This window comes from Peromyscus maniculatus, chromosome 1, assembly GCF_049852395.1.
Source record: "Peromyscus maniculatus bairdii isolate BWxNUB_F1_BW_parent chromosome 1, HU_Pman_BW_mat_3.1, whole genome shotgun sequence".
In the NCBI taxonomy this organism is placed as follows: Eukaryota; Metazoa; Chordata; class Mammalia; order Rodentia; family Cricetidae; genus Peromyscus; species Peromyscus maniculatus.
Window position 1 is genome coordinate 189,984,770 of NC_134852.1, and position 23,706 is coordinate 190,008,475.

The 23,706-nt window shown below is 40.6% G+C and overlaps 1 protein-coding gene across 5 annotated transcripts in view; it reads left to right on the forward strand.

Moving 5' to 3' along the window:
• Positions 1-23,706, forward strand: part of Exoc6 (exocyst complex component 6) — a 159,706-nt gene that overhangs the window by 107,912 nt on the left and 28,088 nt on the right. For all 5 annotated transcript variants that reach the window (XM_006976641.4, XM_076562946.1, XM_076562941.1 and 2 more), the window contains 2 exons: positions 9,397-9,538; positions 21,224-21,297. In XM_006976641.4, the coding sequence (XP_006976703.1) occupies positions 9,397-9,538; positions 21,224-21,297 (216 nt within the window). The remainder of the gene's footprint in view (positions 1-9,396; positions 9,539-21,223; positions 21,298-23,706) is intronic.

A 23,706-nucleotide genomic window follows, 5' to 3' on the forward strand; every position in this document is an offset into this window, starting at 1 on the left:
AATTTTGTCCCCTTAGGAGGAAATGTGTCTACTTGTCTTTGTATTTTCTGTAGTTTTAATGCAGAGTACTTGGTAAGCATTTTTAATTATCTGTAAGAGAAATAGTGAAGACATGGATTACATTAAGTTCTTTCTGCAGGTCAGCCCGGGCTACAGTGAGACCCTGTGTCAAGAAAACATACCTAAATAGAAAATGCACTTCAAAACTGTGCATACCGAATGCGTTTTCCTTTATGTGAAGAATATGAATATTTAAAGCATCTCACTGCCCAAATGTGCAACACCCCATGAGCATAGCAAAGTCTTTTTTAAGACTTGTGTCTTGAGTTTTATTATGTGAAAGCTTCCTATCTATTTATCTTTCTGACTGTGGTTAGCGCCTTTGGTGTTTTCTCTTTTCAGTGATTTCTGCTCCTCCGTAGGGAAGCACACCCTGTTCTGTCACAGACACACCCAGTACACAGGGGACCATGACTGCCCCTTTGTTTAGACATCTCAGAGGGACTTCAGGGCTTGCAGCACAAACCCCTGAACGTCTAACTAGGCACGTACCATTTGCGAATTTTGGTGCTTTCCCAACCTTCTTGGTGGAAAGCTAAACAATCCTGTTACCAGGGGTTGGAAACTAGTTTTGTTAGAGGTTGTATTGCAGGAAAGTCTACAACGGTGTGTCAAACGCTGGACCATTCTGAGCGCCTCTGCGTGCCATCTTTCAGGTTGTATTGCAGGAAAGTCTACAACGGTGTGTCAAACGCTGGACCATTCTGAGTGCCTCTACGTGCCATCCCTGAAAGACACATAAGAATCTCTAAGCACGCTAAGACCTTGCAGCTATTTCAGTGTCTTTGGGAATGGTGAGCTGGCCATCTGTCTGTGGCATTGTTCCACATCATTCTGTAGGCTGTTCCTAGGGGGAACAAAAGGATTACCTTGATCACCCTCCCTGACTTGGGTGTGCATGCACATGTGTATGTGTAAGAGAGAGAGAGAGCGAGTGTGTGTGTGTGTGTTTGTGTGTGTGTTTATTGGTGATTGAACTTAGGGCATTGCCTGTGCTAGGGAAACGATCTGCTATTGATTTTCTGTTTTGAGACACAGTCTTGCCAACTTGCCCAGGCAGGCTTGATCCTCCTGTTCAGCCTCTGAGTAGCTAGGATTCTAGGCCTGTGCCACCAGGCCCAGCTTTCTTCATGGTTTTGTGGGTGCTGTTGTTTTAATTCATACTCACTCTTCTCTTAATACATTTCACTTTTTTCTTTTTTGTGCATATGGGTGTTTTGCCTGTGTCTGTGCCCCCATGTGCCTCTCCAGCCCTCATTTACTCTTTGTGTGCTCCACGGCAAGTGACTGGCAGTATCCACATCAGCACTATTCCCTAACCTAGGGCTTAGACTAGGGATGTTCCCTGTCCGGAAAGCTCTTGTCATCTGGAATAAGCATGTGCCAGGGCTTTGAGAATCCCCAATTGGAGGGGACTGTGATGCAATGTAAGTTGTTTCTCCCCGCCTCCCAAAGAGACAGGGTTTGTACAGGTGGCTCTGGCTGTCTTGGAACTCGCTCTGTAGACCAGGCTTGAACTCAGAGATCGTCTGTCTCTGCCTCCTGAGTGATGGAGTTAAAGGCGTGCACCACCCACCCAGCCTGTTTTTTCTTTTTTAGACAGAGTCTTACTATTTAGCCCTGGCTGGCCTGGAACTTCCAGAGATCCGCCTGCCTCTGCCACCCTAGTGCTGGGATTAAAGGTGTGTGTCATCACCGCCTGGCGTGTGTGTGTGTGTGTGTGTGTGTGTGTGTGTGTGTGTGTGTGTGTGTTTTTCCAATACTGCAAAGTGTAGTTGAAAACCATAGACCTTGCTGGGAGTCACTTCATGTCAACCGCAGCAAAACCACATTGTTAATGGAGAAGTGGTGCTCTGATTGCATAGTTCACTGGTGTGATTTTGTCCTTGTCACACCATTTCAGAGACTGTGCCATTGAAATGTGCTCCTCAGCACGTGAAGACCCACTTGTACTAGCCTCTCAGTAGATCCTGACAAAGTTGAAACGTGGTGAGCAGATGGCTCACGGTATATGCCTGCATCCCCAACGTAGGTGGAGATAAGAGGACCAAAAGTTCAAGGTCATCCTCAGCTATATACGGAGTTCAAGGCTAATGTGGGCAATGTAAAACCCTGTTTTCAAAAACCAAAAAGAAAGAAATTGGGAGGAGTGGGAGGGCAGGTCATAGGGCAGAGGAAGAGAGGTTAACGGAGAGGGGAAGGAAAGGTTGAAACGGAACAACCGTGTGCCTTTTTTGTGTTGGTTTTTGAGACAGGGTTTCATGTAGCCTAGCTTTGCTTAGAATTTGTTAGCTAGCTGAGGATGGTCTTGAACTCCAGATTTTCTTGCCTCTACCTCCCAAGTACTGGTGTTATAGTCATGCCCCAACACACTTAGCTTGTAGTATATTTTCAGTTATGGCCATGCCTGTACCAGCTACTCCATCTATCAGTAAGCTGCCTTGGGCTGACATTTGTCTAACTTACTGATGATCATATGAGCTACCTCTATAATATAACCTGTTAGTGACTCTGGCAACTTCTTTGGAAATTTTAAATTGTAACATCAGTGTAAAATATTGAATTTCCATTGCTATATGTTCCTGGAACCCTGAGCTAGCTATATGCTACACAAAGAAATATGGATGTGGCCCAGTTCTCAGAGAGTTTCTGCTTTGATAATGGTTTCTTGTGTGTTTTAATTTTCAACCTAAATATTGGGATTATATGGCTAGCAATCCACAGAGTTTATTTAATGAGCAAAGGAATTTATTTGGGGGTTAACTCACAAGACAGAATAAAGGAATTTGTCGCAGGATCCTGGGAGGGTGATGCACAGTCCAATGCTGTTCTCAGGCAAGCACTGCCCTGCTCCGTTCCAGCCTCCAAAACCGCAAGGTAGCCAAGAGACAGCACTTACGTGCATCCTAGGTCTTAAAGGTCCCCCAGTGGCCATGCCCCAGGGGCATGTACCTCAAGGTCATAGGCAGGTGTAACAGTTAGCTGCTACCTCACTAGGGTGGTGCTTCAGGGCCTGGCTCAAACAACCACTCACTACACCTGGATTCCCTAGATTGACCATCCTACTCAGTGTCATCTACAGGGAAAAATGAAGTGAATCTTCTCTTGTTTGGTTGGTGTTTTTAAATATTTGCCAAAGGATAAGAGTTTTCGGACCTAGTAATTAATCAAGTTAAATTCTCTATTTAAGACTGGGCATGGTGATACATGCTTGTAATCCCAGTACTTGGGAGGCAGAAGATCAGGAGTTCAGACCTTCTTTGGATATTGTAGTAAGTCTGAGGCCAGCCAAGGCTATAGGTGACCTTATCCAAAATAAATAAATAAGCAACAACAACAAAAATAAATCCCGACCAAAACAAACAAACAAACAAACAAAAAACAAACCCACCTTCTTCCATTTGTTTTGTAGTGCAGTGATTCATAGGTTGGAACAGGAAGAGTGTTTTCTAAACTTTGACCTTTCAAGACTTACTTAATGCTTCCTTGCCTTCTCTGTCTGGGACTGTCACAACAGCAGCAAGGATGCCTTCCAGAAAGCTAAATATGTGGATGTGGCATGTCCTTAAAGTCCACATTCAACACGGTTTTAAAAAATGTGTATTGCCGCCGGGCGTTGGTGGCGCACACCTTTAATCCCAGCACTCGAGAGGCAGAGCCAGGCGGATCTCTGTGAGTTCGAGGCCAGCCTGGGCTATCAAATGAGTTCCAGGAAGAGGCGCAAAGCTACACAGAGAAACCCTGTCTCGAAACCCCCCCCCCCAAAAAAAAAAATGTGTATTGCCAAAGCTGGATGAGCCATGACTGGGATGTGGAGGATTTAAGGGAAATAGAAATGTGTGTGTGTGTATTCCAGGGAATCACCTTGGGAAAATTTGTTTCAATCTTAAGATAATCAAGTTTATTTGATTCATATGCCCCCTTCAAAAAAGCAAGAATTTATGCTACAGTCTTTAAGTCCTTATGAATGGTGAGCAGTAGAATAAAAGTAAGAAGGTTTTTAAAAGCCTAAGAAGAGAGAATGAGAGTTTGTGGTCGATTGTGGGGACCGGGTAAGTGATGTAACCAGTTCTTTCAGGGATAAAAAGAGGTGAAGACAGAGAGGGAGTGAGAGAGAAACAGAACTGTGCAAGTGTTGAGGGTGCTGGGTATGTTTGATGAGTGTGTTTTGATAAACTGTGGGTGTTTTGGCACAGTCTCAAAAACCTGTCTTCAAGGTAGTATTAAAGTCATTATTAAAACTCACTAAAGAACGACATCTTGATATTTAAACCTTCATAACTCACACATTCTTTGTTATTGGGAATTTGAGTCTGTATTATTGGGAATTTGAGACAAATTCTAAGAATTTCACTTAGAAAATGCACTAAAACCTATCATGATGGCTAAGAGGATGCATTGTGATGTCATCTTGAGGGGATTTTCATATTCTGTACTATTTCAGGGCCTTTACATTTAATAACATTTTTATAGTTGAGTAAGATACACTTTTTATGCAGCAAAACTTCAGGTCAGTGGTTTTTTTTGTTTGTTTGTTTGTTTTTTAAGACAGGGTTTCTCTGTGTAGCCTTGACTGTTCTGGAACTTGCTCTGTAGACCAGGCTAGCCTTGAACTCACAGAAATCTGCCTGCTTCTGCCTCCCAAGTCCTGGGATTACAGGCATGTGCTGCTACTGCCTGGCCAGGTCAGTGCTTCTTAAGGTACAAATGGAAGAGTTAAAGTAAAATGTTTCCTTTTGGATTATCTCTCTATATTTTAATTAAATTTTTTATTTCTAATTTTAATATTTAGTCCACATTTGATAAAAGACCTGATTCTCTTAGTCTATATATTTTAAAAGATTATGTGTTATGGCTCTTTAGGAAACTGTCCAATTCATCAAAACACTTTTCCTTTCTTTTTGTTTCTGAAAAGCTTGCTTTACAGTCTCCTAACTCAACTTTCTGTATCAAACTAGGAGGTGTTGCATGTGTATATAATAGACATTTGTTGTTTGAACGGAAGCGGCTTTAAAGAGCAAGGCCAGAATGACGAGGTTCACTTAGCAGTGTGAGGTGTGGTATCCTTTGTTTTCTTTTCTCTCCCAGCCTTTGAAAACAAAACTTGATACTAATTTAAAAAATAACACAGTGTCCAGTATATTTGTCTCTCTGTATGTTTTATATAAGTTTAAAAATAGTTCGTTCTTCAAGATTGGTGTGTGTGTGTGTGTGTGTGTGTGTGTGTGTGTGTGTGTGTGTGTAGATATTTAAAAAAAAAAGGAAAATGGATCCTTCTGGGGTTATTGAGGAGTAGATCATCATAGGATGGTTGATTTGTGATTTCAAGAGGGTATTTTTACATCATATGTACTTGTGAAAATGAAAGCGGCCTTGAAAAAATGCTCTCAAATAATTACTGTTGAAATAAAAACTTTCTTATTAGATCTGTGAAATAAGAGAATGGTGAGACAAATACAAACTTCAAATAAAAAGTTAAAGTACCAAATTAGTTTTTAAGTTTTCAATATTTCACCCACTATGATCTTAGAATTATGAAAACATTACTTTGAAACCAAAACAATTTGAGCTGTAATCTAATAAAATGTGTTGTATTTGTACTGCCAGGTTATTTTATATATCAAAAGAAACAGTATCTGTAGCCTAATCTATAATAGTAAATTATTTTGGAAATTTGGCTTGACATACAAACAGATGTGTTTTCTTGATTTCTTTCGGCTGAGGTTGGTGGTTAGTGGCTTATTGTTCTGTGATTGGCACTGAAAGCCTTATTTCACAGCTTGCAGTAGGAAACTATTGGGTAAAGAGTGGTTGTGTTCCACAAACGAAATTCAGAAAGTGTCAATCAAGCTCTTACACAGGTTACTCAGAGAATGAGTTTTCTTACTGATTTCACTAAATGTCGCCTCATGCTGTCTTTGATTGGCATAGCCTGGCAGGGAGGATGGATGAATCTGTCACCAGCTAGTTAATTGTGTTGCTGGTCTCAGTCTGACTTCAGGTCTTTGACTCTTAAATGGCTCAATACAAAACAAATTAGCAGATTGTAGTCATATTTCTCATTCTGTATGCTCTGACTTTGGTGAATGCAGTCCATAAATCATATTGACTGACACACAAGCAAATGAGGAAAGCTGCCTTTGAGACGGACGTCCAGAGAGCAGACTGTGAAGGTGCCACGGAAGGATGCATGTGGTTGACCCTGTGGGAATTTCCTAGGAGCCAAATGTCTCTTTGCCACAATTGTTCTTAGAAGAAAAGCTTTGGGGTAATGCAAAAAGGATCTAATATGTCAGCAGATTCTCTTTTACAAGTCCCTTTGAAATATAAGAAGTTTGTCTAAGGGTTTTCTCTCTTGGCAAGTTGTTTTTCAGGGAAAAAAAATTGTTAAAGCAGGGTGAAAAACTGTAGTCACCTTTTTAAAAGTTTGGCAGGTGTTTTTACTTATTGAACTTGTGTTATTAAAGAGAAAGAAAATGCTAGTAATGGTGCAAGTAACTTCAGATGAGGCAGGAAATTTTTGATTGCTTAAAATATATTAAATGTGCACTGTTTCACTGATTAGTTTGGCTTTGTTATATTCATACCTATTAAAAACTAGTTTTTAAAGACAAATATGAAAGTGTTTACATTTTTTGTGTTAGGATGATGCATTATTGTGAGAGTCAATGTTACTAGTTATAATAGGGATCAGGGAGTCAGTGTTACTAGTTATAATAGTGTTCAGGGAGGGATGTTTGGGTTATTAAAATGGGCCAAGAGTCTTAGGCATGAGATATCAGTTGCAAATATGTTTTTGAGTGTGTAAATATTAAAGACATATAAACTTTTCTATATAAAATAAGTAGATAAAATTTAAGAATGGTTCTGTACATTCTGAAAGTAGAAAGAGGACATCTAAAGAATAGTGTATAAGCTTATAAAATATAAGCTTTTAAAAATTTCAACAATCTGAACCTTGATAGTATTAACTTAAATTTTAATGTATACAAAGGAATAATTCATTTTATTTAAAAAATTTATAATTTTTTATTTTATAAATCTTTAAAAGTTTTATCTTTGAGAACAATAAGCCTGTATTCAATATGCCTAATCAAAAGAAATTTATAATGAAGATTTTACTGTTATAAATATTACTTAGCTACAAAGCAAATTTGTATTTTCATTGCCTGCTTCCACCAGATTTATGGAAAAGTTTATGCTCTTATCATCATATTTGGCTCCAGTACTGTTGTATAGCTATTTTTGTCTCTGAACCTAAATTAAAATAATACCACTTATAACGTATGGAATGCTTCTGTACAAAGTGAGTTAAATAATTTTTGGACAGTTTATTAATCTGCGTTTTCAGCTAGTACATTGTTGTGTAACAGTATAATAGAGCTGAATTGATAGAGAAGTATATTAAGCAACAAATGCACTTGCTCCATTAAGTCCAAATAACATTTCCATGAAGTATTTGCAAGCCTCTTACACTGAAATTAAGTGACATGGCGTTGATTTCTCTTTTTTCTGCTTTTATTTCCCTCCCATTCATATTGATATTATTCTGCTTGGAGAATGGAGCTGCATGTCTCTCAGACTAATTCCTCCTGAGTTTGGGGCCTTTTGAGCATGCTGGGTTTTTCATTGTTTGTTACATTCCTTTTTTGGCAATTCATCAGTATCTGTCAAACATATTGTTTGCATTGGCTTTTATCTCTGAGGTTTTTGATTGAGAAATTAACACTGCATGTCAGATGTTTAGTTTTCTGCTGTGCATAGTGCCTAAAATGCTAAGCACCTGTAAGCAGTTTGGTCCTAGTCTGATTTTTAATGTGTAATTTAAAGAACAAATATTCTAATAAGTATGAAATTTATTTATTTTCCCTATGGCCTTTCATATGAACTGTACATAATCATTTTTGTATTACTGTATTGTAGCAGATATGTTTGGAAGATGATTTTTACGGTTTTGTTGCTCTATTTGCTTTTGTGATTAGTAGGAAGAAAGAACAATTATCAAATATCACTGGGTAAATGTTTGTTAATTGAAATGAGAAAAAACATGGCATGTCCTCTAAAAATCATTATTGTCCTAACCATAATTCTAATGTTTGACTCTCATCATGGCAATCAGCCCATCACCTAATCATATACTCATTTGAAGACAGCCTCCCTAGAAGGGTAACACTGGAAAACTTGGACCTAAAAGAGTTTATACTGTTAGACATCTGCTTCAAATGCTGAAAGAAACTTCTTTAAGCAGTTCTTCAAACTTAAGCAAGTTATAGATGGGGTGTGGTGGCACACGCCTTTAATCCCAATGCTCAGGAAGCAGAAATCTGGGTGTTTAAGGCCAGCCAGGTTTACATAGTGAGTTTCAGGCCAACCAGAGCTACACAGTGACACACTGTCTTTAAAAAAGAAAAAAAAGGGCCGGGCGGTGGTGGCGCACGCCTTTAATCCCAGCACTCGGGAGGCAGAGCCAGGCGGATCTCTGTGAGTTCGAGGCCAGCCTGGGCTACCAAGTGAGTTCCAGGAAAGGTGCAAAGCTACAGAGAAACCCTGTCTCAAAAAAAAAAAAAAAAAAAGAAAAGAAAGAAAGAAAGAAAAGAAAAAGCAATCTATGTAATTGTGATTTAGCTGTGTAATCTGTAAGGCAAACATTAAAAAACTGGTATTTTAAGAAAATTCAAGTAAGACTGTCGATGAAAGTTCATCTAGAACTTCTGGGGCTTCAAGTGAATCATGTATCACACTGAAAGAAAGCCGTGAGTGTTAGTTTCTGTAGTTACGTGCAGCATGAATTTGATTGAAACGAAGCTGAAGTCAGTGATAAGCAAGTGCTTTTCCCCACTGCTCACTGTGAAGCTCTGTGCCGAGAAGTGAGGATCTGACTCAAAGTGTGTTTTGATTTAGGGGTACAGTTTAAGTAGCAGGAACAAGAGCAGCTTACGTTACACAGTTAACTTCCTTTGTTCTTAGTTAAACATACAGAGGAGAGCTTAGGAGGCTCTAATAAACTGTTTTGTCAGTATGGGAATTTAATGTAATAAATGTCATATTTCCGTGTGCATTTAAAAGTGTTATATTATTTCATGAGATCTGAAATAAGTTTTCAAAATTTATAGTTTTCCTCTATGCAATTAGCACTTTAATCGTATTGTATCCCGAGAAAGATGAATTTTAGGTCTTAGGATACAAATGCACAGCCCTGTAGAATAGAAGCAGAAAGGCCGACAGTCAGTATTGTCACAATAAAAAGAGTGCCCTGTGTACAGTCTTGTGGTATTTTATGGTGTATTCCCATGCTTGCTGTGTGCTTACTTTGGTTTGGTTGTTTGTTTTACACAGGGGAAAGTTGCCCAAACAGCTTGCATGTCAGCCTGCCAGCATCTGTCAACATCCTTAATGCAGATGCTCCTGGACAGCGAGCTGAAGCAGATAAGCATGGGAGCCGTCCAGCAGTTTAACTTAGATGTCATACAGTGTGAATGTAAGTACATATTGGCCAACTCTCATGCTTGCTCTAGAAACCTGCATTGAAATATTATGGAAAGTTGTATATCATAGGATAGCTTCACAAGGAAGAAGACCCAATTTAACTACACTTTTGACAGATTTAGAAGTAAAACCAACTCCTTCTCAGGAAGAGAAAAAAACTAGTTCAGCTTTACATTAACAGCCTCAAAGAGCGTCACTGAAGTGGTATTCTAGACCAAGGTTACTTACGAATTGATCTCTTCCCTCTGGTCATTCTTACCACCTCTCTGGGACTCTCTAATGCCTGCTGTAAATGAGTGGAACGACCCCAAGCTTGTCCTTTTTACTCTTCCTGACCATGTAGGTTATTGCTTGGAAGGTGATCTCTAACCTTGTGCTCCAAATGGTGCTTTTCTGGTTGTTGGCTCACCCTGAAAGGTTTTCCAGCCTTGGTAGCTGGGGTACTCCTCTACGTCGTTCTGTTTGTATCACAAGGTTCGCAGCTGGTGTCTAGTGATGGCATTAGCTGAAGAGCTTTAGGACTCGAGTTAGCCTCGTTATACGTGCCTCACATACGGGTTTATCAAACCTCCAGCCCTAACTAGCGAGCTAGAGAACTTGGCGTCATTTTCAGGCAGTATTCTCAGAGGAATGGAGAAGGCCCCTGGCTGACAAAGGAGTCATCCCCTCCATAGACAGTTGAAAGTCAGGGGGCTCCAGGAAGATGGCAGAACACTTCCCAGGGGTGGGGATTTACAAAGTGTATTATTTGAAAGACTGAAAAAATGTCAGCAGCTTTCAATAAAAGAGAAATAATATGTTGTTTTTTTTTCCCCAGCAACAAATATAAAACATTTGTGTGCCTTCTGTGCATTTAGTATATTCTACTGGGAGAAAAAAGTCTGCTTTTTCCTAGAAAGTGATTCTAACTGTATTTTACCAGAAAACTTCTATTTTTCTCAAAGTAAAATTCTCATTTATAAAATATTTATTTTGTATTTATAAAACTTTTTGACCCAAAAATGTACCTTTTACAATGTTTCTAGGCTCAGATCAATTATTATTCTCCTTCTACAGATTGTTTGCTCCTCTCTCTCTAGCCTCCCTTTTTTCTCTTTATCTCTTCATCCCTTCTCTTATATTTTTAACTTGATTTTAATTAATATGCAAAGTAGCAGATTTCCTCACAACATTTTCACACATGCTGAGTTTTGGTAGACAACCCCCACAATCAGTCCCCCCCTCACCTTCCCTCTCCCTTGGACCCTTCTTCCCCAACATTGCGTTTTCCACCTCCTTTTCTGGTCCTGGCAGTTGAACCCTAGGCCTGGCGCAATTCTAAACACACATCCTACCACTGAGCAGCGCCCCCAACTCCAACCGGTTTCTTCAAGAAACTGTTTTGAGAGCATTACAGTCTGCTGTTGCTTATGTCAGTTTTACACAGTTATTGCTTGATGCATGTTGTGTTATTTTGTCTTCAGTGTGGCTTCACAATACTAGGTGTTTGGCCAGCTAGGTGGCTCATTAGGTAAAGGGACTTTCTGCCAAGCCTAATGACCCGAGTTCATCCCCAGAACCCACATGGTAGAAGAAGAAAACCAGCTGGCACGAGTTGCCCTCTGACCTCTACATGTGTGCTGTGGTGTAAGCGTGTGCTCACCTTTTTATACCCACACAAAATAAATAAGCATAACAAAACTTCAGTAATAATTGGTAGTTAGTCCTCTGGTTGGCTTTGCTTGTGTCTTCTTGGTTACATATCTTCCTGAATGATGGACATTGCCATCTGGGTAGGCATCTTTCTGGTGTCCTGCTCTTGTTCTCTTACTTCCCTGGGAAGGACTACAGAAAAGCGTGCACTCTGCCCCCTCCCAGGTATTGCCTCACGCCCTCTTACGATACTCCCTTCGAGTCATTCCTTTGGGCGTTACTATGGGCACCTTTTTATTCTCTCAGAGAAGACCAAGAAAGGCATTGCAGTCTGGTGTCAGGTTGGAGGGCAGACCCTGCTCTGCTGGGCTGAGTCTCTGGCACCGGAAACACGAGAGGAAGAGACCGCAGCTTGCACCATTTCTACTTCCATTGTGGTTTCGCCTTTGATTGGCTCTGCTCTTTAAAGCTTATCATGTGTAACTGCTATAATCATTATTTTAAATGTTTTTCTTGGCTAAGTTTCTTTTTCCTTTTTGGCATTTTTTTTTGTAAACCTATTGTGTGTGTGTGTGTGTGTGTTTGTGTGCGTGTGCATGCACATGTGTGTTCACATGTATGTTCATTTCTCATGGTGTGTATGTGGAGATCAGGAGATAGCATGTAGGCGTCAGTCCTCTCCTCCTACTGTGTGGATTCCAGGGATCAAACTCAGATCATCAGGGTTGGTTGCAAGCATCTTTGCCTGCGAAACCATTCCACTGGCGCCCTGTAATCATTACTTCTTAATATAGTATCACATACTCTGTACTTACTGAACAAATATAAATTGATTTTTTGTGTTTATTTTACTACCTCCAATGTTAAATATTCTTTTTGAAAAGGTATCTTTTAACTTTAAACAGTGAGTTTACAGTATAATGACTCTCCCAAACTCTTTCTGGTAGAAAAATACACCTTCACCCACTCGCAACTTTTAGTGATTGTTATGTGTATTAGTTGTGTGAAAATGAAACTTTCTCTATTATTATAAGTATTTTAAGAGATTTCAAAAAATAAGTTTTATCATGTTTTAAATAATCATTCTTAAGTCTAAGGGAAGTAGTTTTAAAATATAAAGCTTATTTTCAACATTAATGCAGTATATAGGTTTTCTACCTATTAGGACAGGGAAAGAAGAAAGGTGCGCAGGAAGAGGGACTTGGCTGGATGGGGGAGGCTGGAATGCATAGTAAGTTTGTGGCAGTCTAAGCATCATACATTCGCCTAGTATGTGAAAGAAATACAGGTAGTCCAGATAAAGAATCTTAGAAGCAGAACAGGCACTGGGCTCCCGCCCCCAACATGGTCACAGCACACTTGCTCCATCCTCCTCCTCCGTGCTGAGGTCATTGGCACTGGTCACAGGATCAGACCTGGAGCTGCGTGCTGTGCTCTGGAATAACCCCGCTGTGTGGTTGTCCAGCCCTACTTGAACCTCTGTTTGAAGGATAAACTATACTTCAGGAAATGTGTTTCCATGAGCTACACTTTGCTCTGTTGGTGGATTATACTGACCTGGAACTACTTGCTCTCTGAACTTCTCTTAAGTCAGAAGTTCTGCCATAGGTCTGTATTGTGCCTTTGGTGAAAGATGTTCTCACCGAAAGGAAAATACCCTTTAGAGCTGACTTCTTTATGTGCGTTAGAGAAAATTAGCAGTTTCCCTTGGACTCAACTCCTCCCACAGCACGTGGCTGTGGAGGTAAAATACAAACGATGTCAGCTGCCCCATCCTCCTGCCCCTCCTTTGGCCGCGGGGGCATGTGAAGTAGACTGACAACTGTGTATAGCGTATCTTCTTAGAGTCAGGCACCAGACACAGACCTTATCCCTGAGTTACTCTGAACACCGCTTTTTATCCTCCAAGTGTTCTTTCTACCCGTTCGTTTGACTGTCTTCTCTTCATTGGCATTGTCTGATGCCTTGGGCTAAGGATACTACTATAAGATGTAGTTGGACTGTCAAGTACACTGTTCTATATTCTGTACTTCATTAACAAAGCCCAAACTGAAGGACGTGCTGGCACATACCTATAATCCTGGCACTTGGGAGGCTGAGGCAGGAGGATCGCCACAAGTTTGGCCAGCTTTGGCTACACAGTGACCCCCACCCACCCAATGTTTGGCCAGCTTAGGCTACACAGTGACCCCCCCACCCAATATTTTAAAAACAAACAACAATGAGAAAAGCTCAGACTATGCTTTCTTTGTGGCCAGTGTACTTTGAAATAATTGAAGCTTGGGCATTCTAAAACCCATTTGTAACTGGAGAGCTGGCACGGTCTGCAGGCGTGAGGACTTGGGCTCTCACTCCAAATAAGAGCATTGAGAGAAAACCATGGGGATGGTGTACGAAGACCTTTTCAGTGTCAGATTTCAAAGGAGCTGAGTGTTGCTACTTTGTTTGGGTCCCCGGAGTTCTTCTCTACCTATTAGTGTCTCAACTGTCTGATGGAGGGTACCTTGCTGAGGTTTACTTCCAAGAAATGGACTAGATACGACTTTGTGTCATAATGAATGGTAAATATCCTAAGGCTTGCAGCCCTCTGCTGCCAGCCACCTGTGATCTAATGATACAAGTCAGAGGCAAGACTGCTAACTCCTGATCGCCCAAGCAGCGTTGCTGTATCACCAGGGAAACCACTAGGTGGTGCCCTTAGTCATTCCCTCTTACAATGCATCCACACAGGTACTCGGCCTACCCAAAATTTGAGTTCCAGGTAGCCATTTTAATTTCAGATTTACTGAGAAATTTGTGCATACATATGTGTGCATACACACAAATAAATAAATAAATGTTAAGAAAAATTTTCATAAAATTTGACAAAATTTTAAAAAAAGAGAAAAGGAGAAGAAATTGAAGTTGGCAAGTTGACCTGCAAATTGTCCTCTGATTTACACACACACACACACACACACACACACACACACACACACACACAGAGGCACAAATGAATGTAAAAAAAGCTTAGGCCATGGTGGCGCATGCCTTTAATCCCAGCAATGGATTTAAATGTCAGATTAATTTAAATCTGGTCTACAGAGCAAGTGCCAAGACAGACAGGGCTATACAGAGAAACCCTTTCTCAAAAAAAAAAAAAAAAAATATATATATATATATATATATATATATGTGTGTGTGTGTGTGTGTGTGTGTATATATATAATAATAAATGTCAAGTTAGAGGTAACAAAAATTATGGTTGGTTTTTTTTGTTTTTGTTGGGGTTTTTTGTTCATTTGTTTTTTGGTTTTTCAAGACAGGGTTTCTCTATGTAGCCCTGGTTGTCCTGGAACTCACTCTGTAGACCAGGTTGGCCTCGAACTCAAAGATCTGCCTGCCTTTGTCTCTGCCTTCCAAGTGCTGGGATTAAAGGCGTGCACCACCACTGGATTAATCATTCAATAATTAAGATTATGAAGCATGATATTTAGAATGGCCTTCTTAAATTTTTTAAAATTTATTTCTTTATTTTACATCCCAACTACAGTTTCCCCTCCCTCCTCTCCTCTCAGTCCCCTACCCCAACCCCCATCCACTCCTCTTCCCTTTCTGTTTAGAAAAGGTTAGGCCTCCCATGGATATCAACAAAACATGGCGTATCAAGTTGTAGTAAGACTAGGCACCTTGCCTTGTGTTAAGGCTGGGCAAGGCAACCCAGTACTTTTTTAAAGCTTAGAAACTATATAAAAATATTTTTTTGAAGACTGAAATTATTATGTCTTTTGAAAACATCTTTAAAAACATAACTGAGTAACAAAGGTGATAACATAGTAGAGACCCCTTTATGGGGCCATGAGTCAGTATTAATGACAATGAATTGTCTATTACTAAGAATTCCTCCATTCAGCACATATTGCTTACTATTTCCTCTACACCAGACTCAGGATATATAAAGGTAAAGAAATCTCTGCTTCCCAGGAGCTTTCTGTTCAACGGAAGAGCTCAGAATTTCAGTTTTGTTGAAGAATGTGTTAGGAATAGTCTCACCCACTCAGTTATTCTGATATAAATACCCTAAATATGTACACAGTATTTTGTGTTTACACTACCCAGTGGCCACATGTGACTATTCAGTTTAGATGAAGATGGAATAAAACATTTATCAGTTCTGCAGCACAGTTGCAGACTCTTTCCGCCATCACAGGCGGCCTGCTGAACCACGCCATTCTGGAGCTAATCAGCAAGCACGTTAACGACAGGCTCGGCCCTGTAGAATTTCTTGCTTCTTTCTTTCCTCTCTGTTCACTTATTAAACTTTCATTGCGCCTTTGTCATTTAGGTGGTAGGAGTTAGGAACGAAAGCATGATTCTTACAGTCAGGGGGTTCATGGTTTCATGGGGAAACTCAGACAGATAAACATCAGAAGGCTGCAGAATGAGCACTGTGCTAGGATTCCTGCAGGAAGTTCCACTGAGAACACAGAGGAAACAGCTTACAATCTCCGGGGATAATGGAAGTCTTCCACAGAAGGTGATGATTGAATTGAAGGATAAGTAAGACTTACACAGGTGGAGGGAGAAGAATGCTCCAGGCAGGAGGATCAAAGGCATTAGGGGAAGAGACTGGTGTGTGCAGGGAAGTCTAGGCACCCTTGTTTGGAGAGAGTCTAAGGAAGGTCTTAAGAGATCAGGCCAGAGAGGTAGGCAAAGGCCACTTTTCAAAGGCCTTAGTCTTGTTTTACTGTGAGGGTGAGGGTGAACCGTTAAAAGATGCTAAACTTTGAAATGCCCAAGTAACAATTACATCTGGCGTTAATCACTAGAAGAAGAGGAGAGAGAAACAGCCAGCAGAACAGACTGGAGCGTGTAGTGATCCAGGCAAGAAACAGTGATGGCTTGAGCTAAAGAGAGATACCTGAGACTCAGGAGAGACTGTAGGGTTGACTGTATTTGAGTTTTAAAGAAATAAAGGAAAAATATGAAGCTGCCAGTCAAATTGAGTAGCTGTTACTACAAACGTTCTCTGTGTTGCGTGATTTGGGATTGCTAAGTCACCTTCTACCCTAAAAGATCTCTGAGAAAAAGCCCTGAGCGTTATAAACTGTTTTGTCAGTGTTGGTTAAATTCTTGTGAGAAAACAGACAATAGTGAGAGGCTGAATACTTCATCAGATTCTGGATCAATGGATCAAGTGCCAGGATGCCAAATTTAGCTGTGCGGTCCTGGGCAAGTCATTTTACTTTCAATTCTTCTATGCTATAAGACGGAAGAGCTGGGCAGCTTTTAAACTGAGCTGACTGTTGGGGATATTCAAAGTGGGTATCTCTTTGCTTGGAAGATTTTGTAAGCAATTTATCATCCATGTGCCCTGTTTGCCAAAGTAAGTTGTTAGAATGATCAAAGCAGATGGTACATGAGAAGGTGTTTTATGATCTGTAAAATTGCTATACAAATTTATGATATTATAATTTTGACACTAAACTCTTGGATTTAATGCCAAACCAATGAACTTTTAGCTATCATGTCTTAAACAGGAATTGAGGGGGAAGAAAATTGACAGATTCATTTAAACTTGTGGTGCCAAGAACTTTACCATGTCCTTGTACACTCCAGAAAATGTTCCACACCAGTCTCTTTCCCCGTCCACATGGTTTTCAATATAGAAAAATTCTGAAGCCAGAGATGGTGGCACACACTCGTGATCTCCACCTGGGAGGCTGAGGCAGAAGACCATCAGTTTGAGAATGAAGTATATTACAGTTACAAGCATGATTGAAATTGAGCTGCTTTCTGTCTTATAGATAAAATCAACGTGTCTTATAGGAAGGCCTTATGTGATCCTAGGTTTGTTTTTGTTTTTGTTTTTTAATTAGAAGATGCTCATTTTATTTTAAGGTTTTTACTTTTGGTGTATGTAGAAGTATTTTGTCTGCATGTATGTGTGTGCATCATGTACATACCTGTGCCATGGAGAACAGCAGATGGGGGCTGACCCCGGAATTGGAGTTAGAGATGGTTGTGAGCCACCATGTGGGTTATCAGAGCTGAACCTGGGTCCTCTGCAAGAACAAGTTCTCCTAACCTGTGGGCTAGCTCCTTCCCCTCTAGAAGACCCTTATTTTTAACAGGCTGTTACAGTTTTTCTTATCAGTCTTCAATTAAGGTCTAATAGGAGTAGAGAAACTCAGTTATCTGGGACATAGTAAGGAGAGGTAGACTTGCCACTGTAGGACGCATGCCATTTTTCATTGTTGAAAGTGCCATTGGCAGGAGTAAATTAGCTATCAAGTGAAAAGTGGCTAGATCTTTTCATTAAGACCTGTCTTCTGGTGCAGGAGGGCCCAAGAAAGGTGAGTTAATCATCAAGTTCATGTCTTTCCCTGGCCCAAGCAGAGAGCCAAGAAGTGTGTGTGTGTGTGTGTGTGTGTGTGTGTGTGTGTGTGTGTGTGTTGCAGGGAGTGATGTCGCCTCTTGGTTAATTATGTTCAAAAGGTACATATCAAAGTGATTAAGTGATTTAACACCCATTAATCAGCCAGGTTCATTTGCATTGGGTACACCTGGTTGCTCCGGAGGCTGAGGCAGGAGGATCACTTGAACGTACACATTTGAGCCCAGTCCGGTCAATGTATGGAAACACTCTCTAGAAAAAGAAAAAAGAAAAAAAGAAGGTGTGGGCAAGATATATCTATATCTATATCTATCTCTATCTCTATCTCTATCTCTATCTCTCTCTCTCCCTCTCTCTATCTATCTATCTCTACCTATCTATCGATCGATCGATCGATAGATAGGGAGAGATAGAGAGAGAGAGAGAGGGAGAGAGAGAGAGAGAGAGAGAGAGAGAGAGAGAGAGAGAGAGAGAGAGAGAGAGAGAGACTCTTGAATGAGCCATGGTTTGTGGAGAGGACCTTGTCAACATCAGGCTCCCTCTTGATTGTGACCCTCCCTGTGGGAGTTGATCAGCTGACTTACCAGCTCAAGAAGAACAGAGAAATAATAAGAGAGAAGAGAGCAAGAGCAAGAAGTGAGGGTTGGTGTTAAAACTATAAGAAAGAATGCACAATATTTAGAAAAGCCAGACAGAATAATCCAGAGAATTCTGAACTTTTTTTTTTTCCGTTTTTCAAGACAAAGTTTCTCTGTGTACTTTTGGTACCTGTCTTGGATCTTGCTCTGTAGACCAGGCTGGCCTCGAACTCACAGAGATCCGCCTGGCTCTGCCTCCCGAGTGCTGGGATTAAAGGCGTGTGCCACCACTGCCCAGCAATTCTGAACTTTTTAATGCAAAGAGAAAATAAAAGATTTTAGTGGTGTTCCAGAGAATTATGAAAAAGTTTTAGTAGTGGTGTATTAAAAAAATAAAAGATGAATACGTGCCACAAAGTGCTGAAACACAAAGTGGATACTTGAGTGAAGTTAGTATCTCAAGAGACAGGAACTTACTCTGAACTTTGTAGTCCCCAATGGGGGAGGCCAGGCAAATTAGGCTGAGTTAAGTTTTTGTTTGTTTTTCAATTATTTGAGTCTTTCTAAACTATTGTTTCGTACAAAATCCACTAAACTTAAGACTTGGTTTTACCGTTCTAAGAACTGCATAGGCAGAAGTATACATAGCTTCTAAGTACTGGCTTGGTTAAGTTGCATGTGGAGATTCCACAGTGTGTTAAGAAAACTGAGATAGTAGTGTGTGTGTGTGTGTGTGTGTGTGTGTATGTGTGTGTGTGTGTGTATATGTGTGTGTGTGTGTGTGTGTATGTGTGTGTGTGTATGTGTGTATGTGTGTGTGTGTATGTGTGTGTGTGTATGTGTGTATGTGTGTGTGTGTATATGTGTGTGTGTGTGTGTGTGTGTGTGTGTGTGTGTGTGTGGAGAGTCAGAGACACTTGTGTAAAGATGGTGGAGTTGGGCAGGTGAGGTGACTTGCAGGTAAGGGCAGTTGCTGCACGCCAGACAACTGAGTTCCATTCCTAGGACCCACATGGTGTAAGGAAGGAGAGGATGGACTCTGGAAGGTGTCCTCTGACCTCCACTGGAGGCCATGACATGTGTGTGTGAACATATGCACATACAAATTTTTTTTTTTTTAATGATGGAGCTGGAGACATAGATCCATTAGTTAAGAGCACTGGCTATTCTTCAGGAGGACCTGGGTTCAGGTGCCAGCACCCACATGGTGGCTCACAACTGTCTGTAACTCCAGTTCCAGGGGACCCAACACCTTCTTCTGGTCTCAGTGGGTATCAGGCACACACATGGTGCCTAGACCCACATTCATGCAAAACTCTCATACACATAAATAACTTTCTAAAAAATTGAAGTGGTAGAGTCTTGGATCTGGGAGACAGTTCGGTAGAGAAAGTGTTAGCATAAGAATCTAAATTTAAATCTTCATCTCCACAAAAAAGCCAGGCCTGGCAGCAAATTCATGTAATCCTCAAGCTAGACATAAATTGACAGGAGGATCCTGGGACTTGCTGGTCAGCCATTCTTGACAGATTGATGGTCTCTAGTCTCACCAGAGACCCTGTCTCAGAAATAAAGTGTAGAATGATTAAAGAAAATGGTTGACGTTGATCGTCATGGGCACACACATGCACACCAACTTACACTCATATAGTAAGCAGGCACACACACACACACACACACACACATACACACACACACACACAGTGAAGTCTTTTTTTTTTTTTTTTTTTGGTTTTTCGAGACAGGGTTTCTCTGTGTAGCTTTGTGCCTTTCCTGGAGCTCACTTGGTAGCCCAGGCTGGCCTCGAACTCACAGAGATCCGCCTGGCTCTGCCTCCCGAGTGCTGGGATTAAAGGCGTGCGCCACCAACGCCCGGCACAGTGAAGTCTTTTTATAGACTAATCATCTTTCATTTAAAACAAAGTAGAACTGAAATGCTTTTCTTTGGTGCTGGAATTGAACTCAGGCCTGGTGAACTCAGGCTGTGCCGCTGAGCTGTGGTAGCCCCCCTCTCCCTTTTTTAATTTAATTTGAGACGGGGTCTCCCAAGGTTGTCCAGGATGACTTTGAACTCAGGCCTTGAACTGTGTTCTCTTCTCCTGCTTTAGCCTCCTAAGCAGCTGGGGTTGCAGACCTGACCCACCAGGCCTGGCTGTTAGGATTAAAATTCTTAAAGTACAAAAATTATTGAAAAGTGTCTTATTTTTTAAAAAGTTTTTTTTTTTTTTTTAAATCTTGTTTTAAGATATTCTTTCATGCCGGGTGGTGGTGATGCACGCCTTTAATCCCAGCACTCAGGAGGCAGGTACAGGTGGATCTCTGTGAATTTGAGGCCAGCCTGGTCTACAGAGCAAGTTCCAGGACAGCCAAGACTGTTACACAGTTGAAACCCTGTCTTAAAAAAAAAAATCTTTTGTTTAGAAAACAAAAATCCCTTTATGAACAACAACAACAACAACAACAAAATAACTAAGTGACATGAGCAGGTGTTCTTGAATTCATTCTGACTTTGCTACTTAAATTTTTACCTGTGGTCTGCATGTACAGCTCGCCTCTTACCTGGCTATCTGCCTCTCATTGCTGTTAGCTAGAGGTGATGTTTATAGCACATGCTGTGGAACTAAGCAGACGTTTTCAGCGTTGTTGACAGCCATGGAATCGGTAGTTTGGAAGTGCTTCTGTGATTGTTCACCTAGGGCCAGAAGAGTGAGACAACTTCACTTGGATTGAAGTACATTACTGCTCCTGAACTTGTGTAGCACAACCCTGCTACATGTGTTGTGATTAAAGGTTACAGATTAAGTGACAGCTTAGAAGTTTTATACTACTAAAATATTTGTGGTGATGGGTACAGGGAGCATATTTAATAGAAATTGAAGGTCGTCCAGGACCGCTTCACAGAGAAACCCTGTCTGGAAAAACCAAAAGAAAAAAAAAAACAGAACAGAAAAGAAACTGAAGGTTGTAAGTGGTCTTTGTTTGAAATGATTGTGTATAAATGTTACAATACATTTGTAATACATAGAAATGTAGCAGTTAAAGTCTTGTATATTTTTCTAATTCCCTTTTATTTTCTAAATTTTTAAAATAGTGTTTGCCAGCTCTGAGCCTGTGCCGGGATTTCAAGGGGACACCCTCCAGCTGGCATTCATTGACCTCAGACAAGTAAGATGTAATGATGCTCTCCACTTACTGTTCTCTCTTGCCTCATTAGTTTATTCTTAATGGTACCAGAGTGCTTGTCTGCCCTGAAGACCCATCTTTAGAAGATGCCTTTTTTGATTGCTGTGTATTTGGCACATCTCTGAACTTGTGTTCATACAGTGTCTCAACTTTATGGAGCAGTCCTATAATGAGAATTTAATTTATTTACTGCTTGCAAATTTTTTTAATAATTTTTGTGGTCTTATATAAAAATCAGTAGTAGTAACATTGTTAGAACTCAAGTTAAATGTAAGTTAATTATTACTAGAAAATCACCTCTTGTTTAGAATTGTATTAATGGTAATTTTTTATAAATTTTTGTATGCCTCCAGAAAAAGGGATAAAACTAGGTTTTAAAAAATCACTATTCATTCTTGTATATTATCTTTGGTAAGAATGTTCTAAGTTTAGTAACAAATGTGAACTCTTTTTTTCTGCCTTTTATTCACTTTACAATTTTGACATTTCTGCTCTGTTGTATTCTTTATTTTCTTTCTTTTTTCTATCTCCTATTTTTTCTTCTTAGTCCTTCCTTCCTCTTTCTTCTCCTTTTTCTTTTTCTTTCTTAATCCTAGGATTAAGGGGCTTAGTAAAGCTGGGGCATCGGAGGGTGTGGAGGCAGTGGAGGACCATCCCTTAGAGGGTTCAGGAGTCGAGATTGACAGAGGAGTGACTGCTGTCCTTGGCCAGAAACCATATGGAGACAGGATTAAAACAAAGGCCCAGTGATCAGTCTGTTAATGATGCTCATTCCCCTGGGGGATGGAGATGACCCGTGGAGAAACTCCACCCTTGTTCTGAGCAGAACCTTACCACACTGATGTCTGCAGTAGGACCACTTTGAGCCTTTAAGGAACCAGATTTCAATAAATGTTTGGGATTAGAGCTCTTTTTTGCTGTTCATGTACCCCCAAAGTGGAGTAAGTACTTAGTGGCACCCATGTATTCATTATTCGGTGAGAAAATGTGATTGAAGTAGATGCAAAATACTACAAGGTAATTTCATTCTGTGGAGTTTCAGTGTCCTTTGGAGAAGACTAGAACCCATGTAAGACCATGAGTCCTGTGGAAATGAATGCTATTTCAAGTCAGGTTCTCAAGGACACCGAGAAAGCACTGTCTGTAAAGCACTAACTTTTTCTGCATGCAATCAGTATTTAGTCTGATGCCAACAAGGACCGACTTCTGGGTGATGTGGGTCTCTAGCCAGCTAGCTGTGCTAAGTTGAGAAGGGTAGCCGAAAACCAGGAAGTCTGACTCCGCTTTGCTTCTGGGTGCTGGAAGAGATTCTCTGGCAGTAGGTCCTTTCAAAGGACTTGTGTTTGTTGCATTTGTTCTTGGAGGCAGATGATCTAATATGGAAAGCTGAGACTGTAGCAAGTTGGAAACAGGTTTCATGGAGTGTTCGTTCCTCAGGCAGTCAGTACGACCATTTAGTAATGTAATGCTCTCCAGCCCAGAGACGTGGCTTGAGGGTAAGCCATGTAAGTCATCTGTGCACAGAGTTTCTGTTCCATCAGAGTTTAGATGGTGCTAACTGGTTTCTACATTAACTAGTTGGCAGTCTGTAGGATTATGAATAAGGCCACATAGCTTATGGACTGAAGATGGGTTGTCCCTAAGGGGATGAGTACGTCTCTCAGCTGATAGAGCATGTCCTAGCACACCTGAGGCCCTGGGTTTAACAAACAGAAACAACAAAAACCAGGCAAGGGAGTGAGGGGATACACCCTGGTAATCTTAGCTAGAGCCTGGCTCAATAACCCTCTCCAAATAAAAACCATTGCTAACAAAAACAGGCTCTCTCGTTACTGCCCAGCACACTGCCCTTTGCGTGGTATTAAGCAAACTTTGCTTTCTGCTTAAAAAAAAAAAAAAAAAAGTTTGTTAATTTGTGTTGATATGTGTGACTCCAGTTACCTTCTTCTTACAGAGTCTCAGACAGCATAGATGGCCACCTTATAAACGAGGTGGTGGTGGACGCCTTTAATCCCAGCACTTGGGAGGCAGAGGCAGGCGGATCTCTGTGAGTTTGAAGCCAGCCTGGTCTGCAGAACTTCAAAGCTAGTTCTAAGAGAGCCAGCACTGTACAGAAAAACCCATCTCTTGGAGGGAAAAAAAAAAAAAAAAAAGATGGCTGCTTTGTAAGGCACATATCTCCTAGGGGACTGTATTATTAAAACACACTTATAAATGTTAACATCTTGAGTCATGATTGAATATACTTTTTAAACATGTGCACTTAGAAGACATTAAGGTCCTGGTTGACTTCCCCTTTTAAATGTAAGCTGTTTGAGAAACTTTCAAGTGGATTTTAGACACTGTCTGTGAAAATGCATAGTTATGAAACCTTTATGTATAGGGAATTGC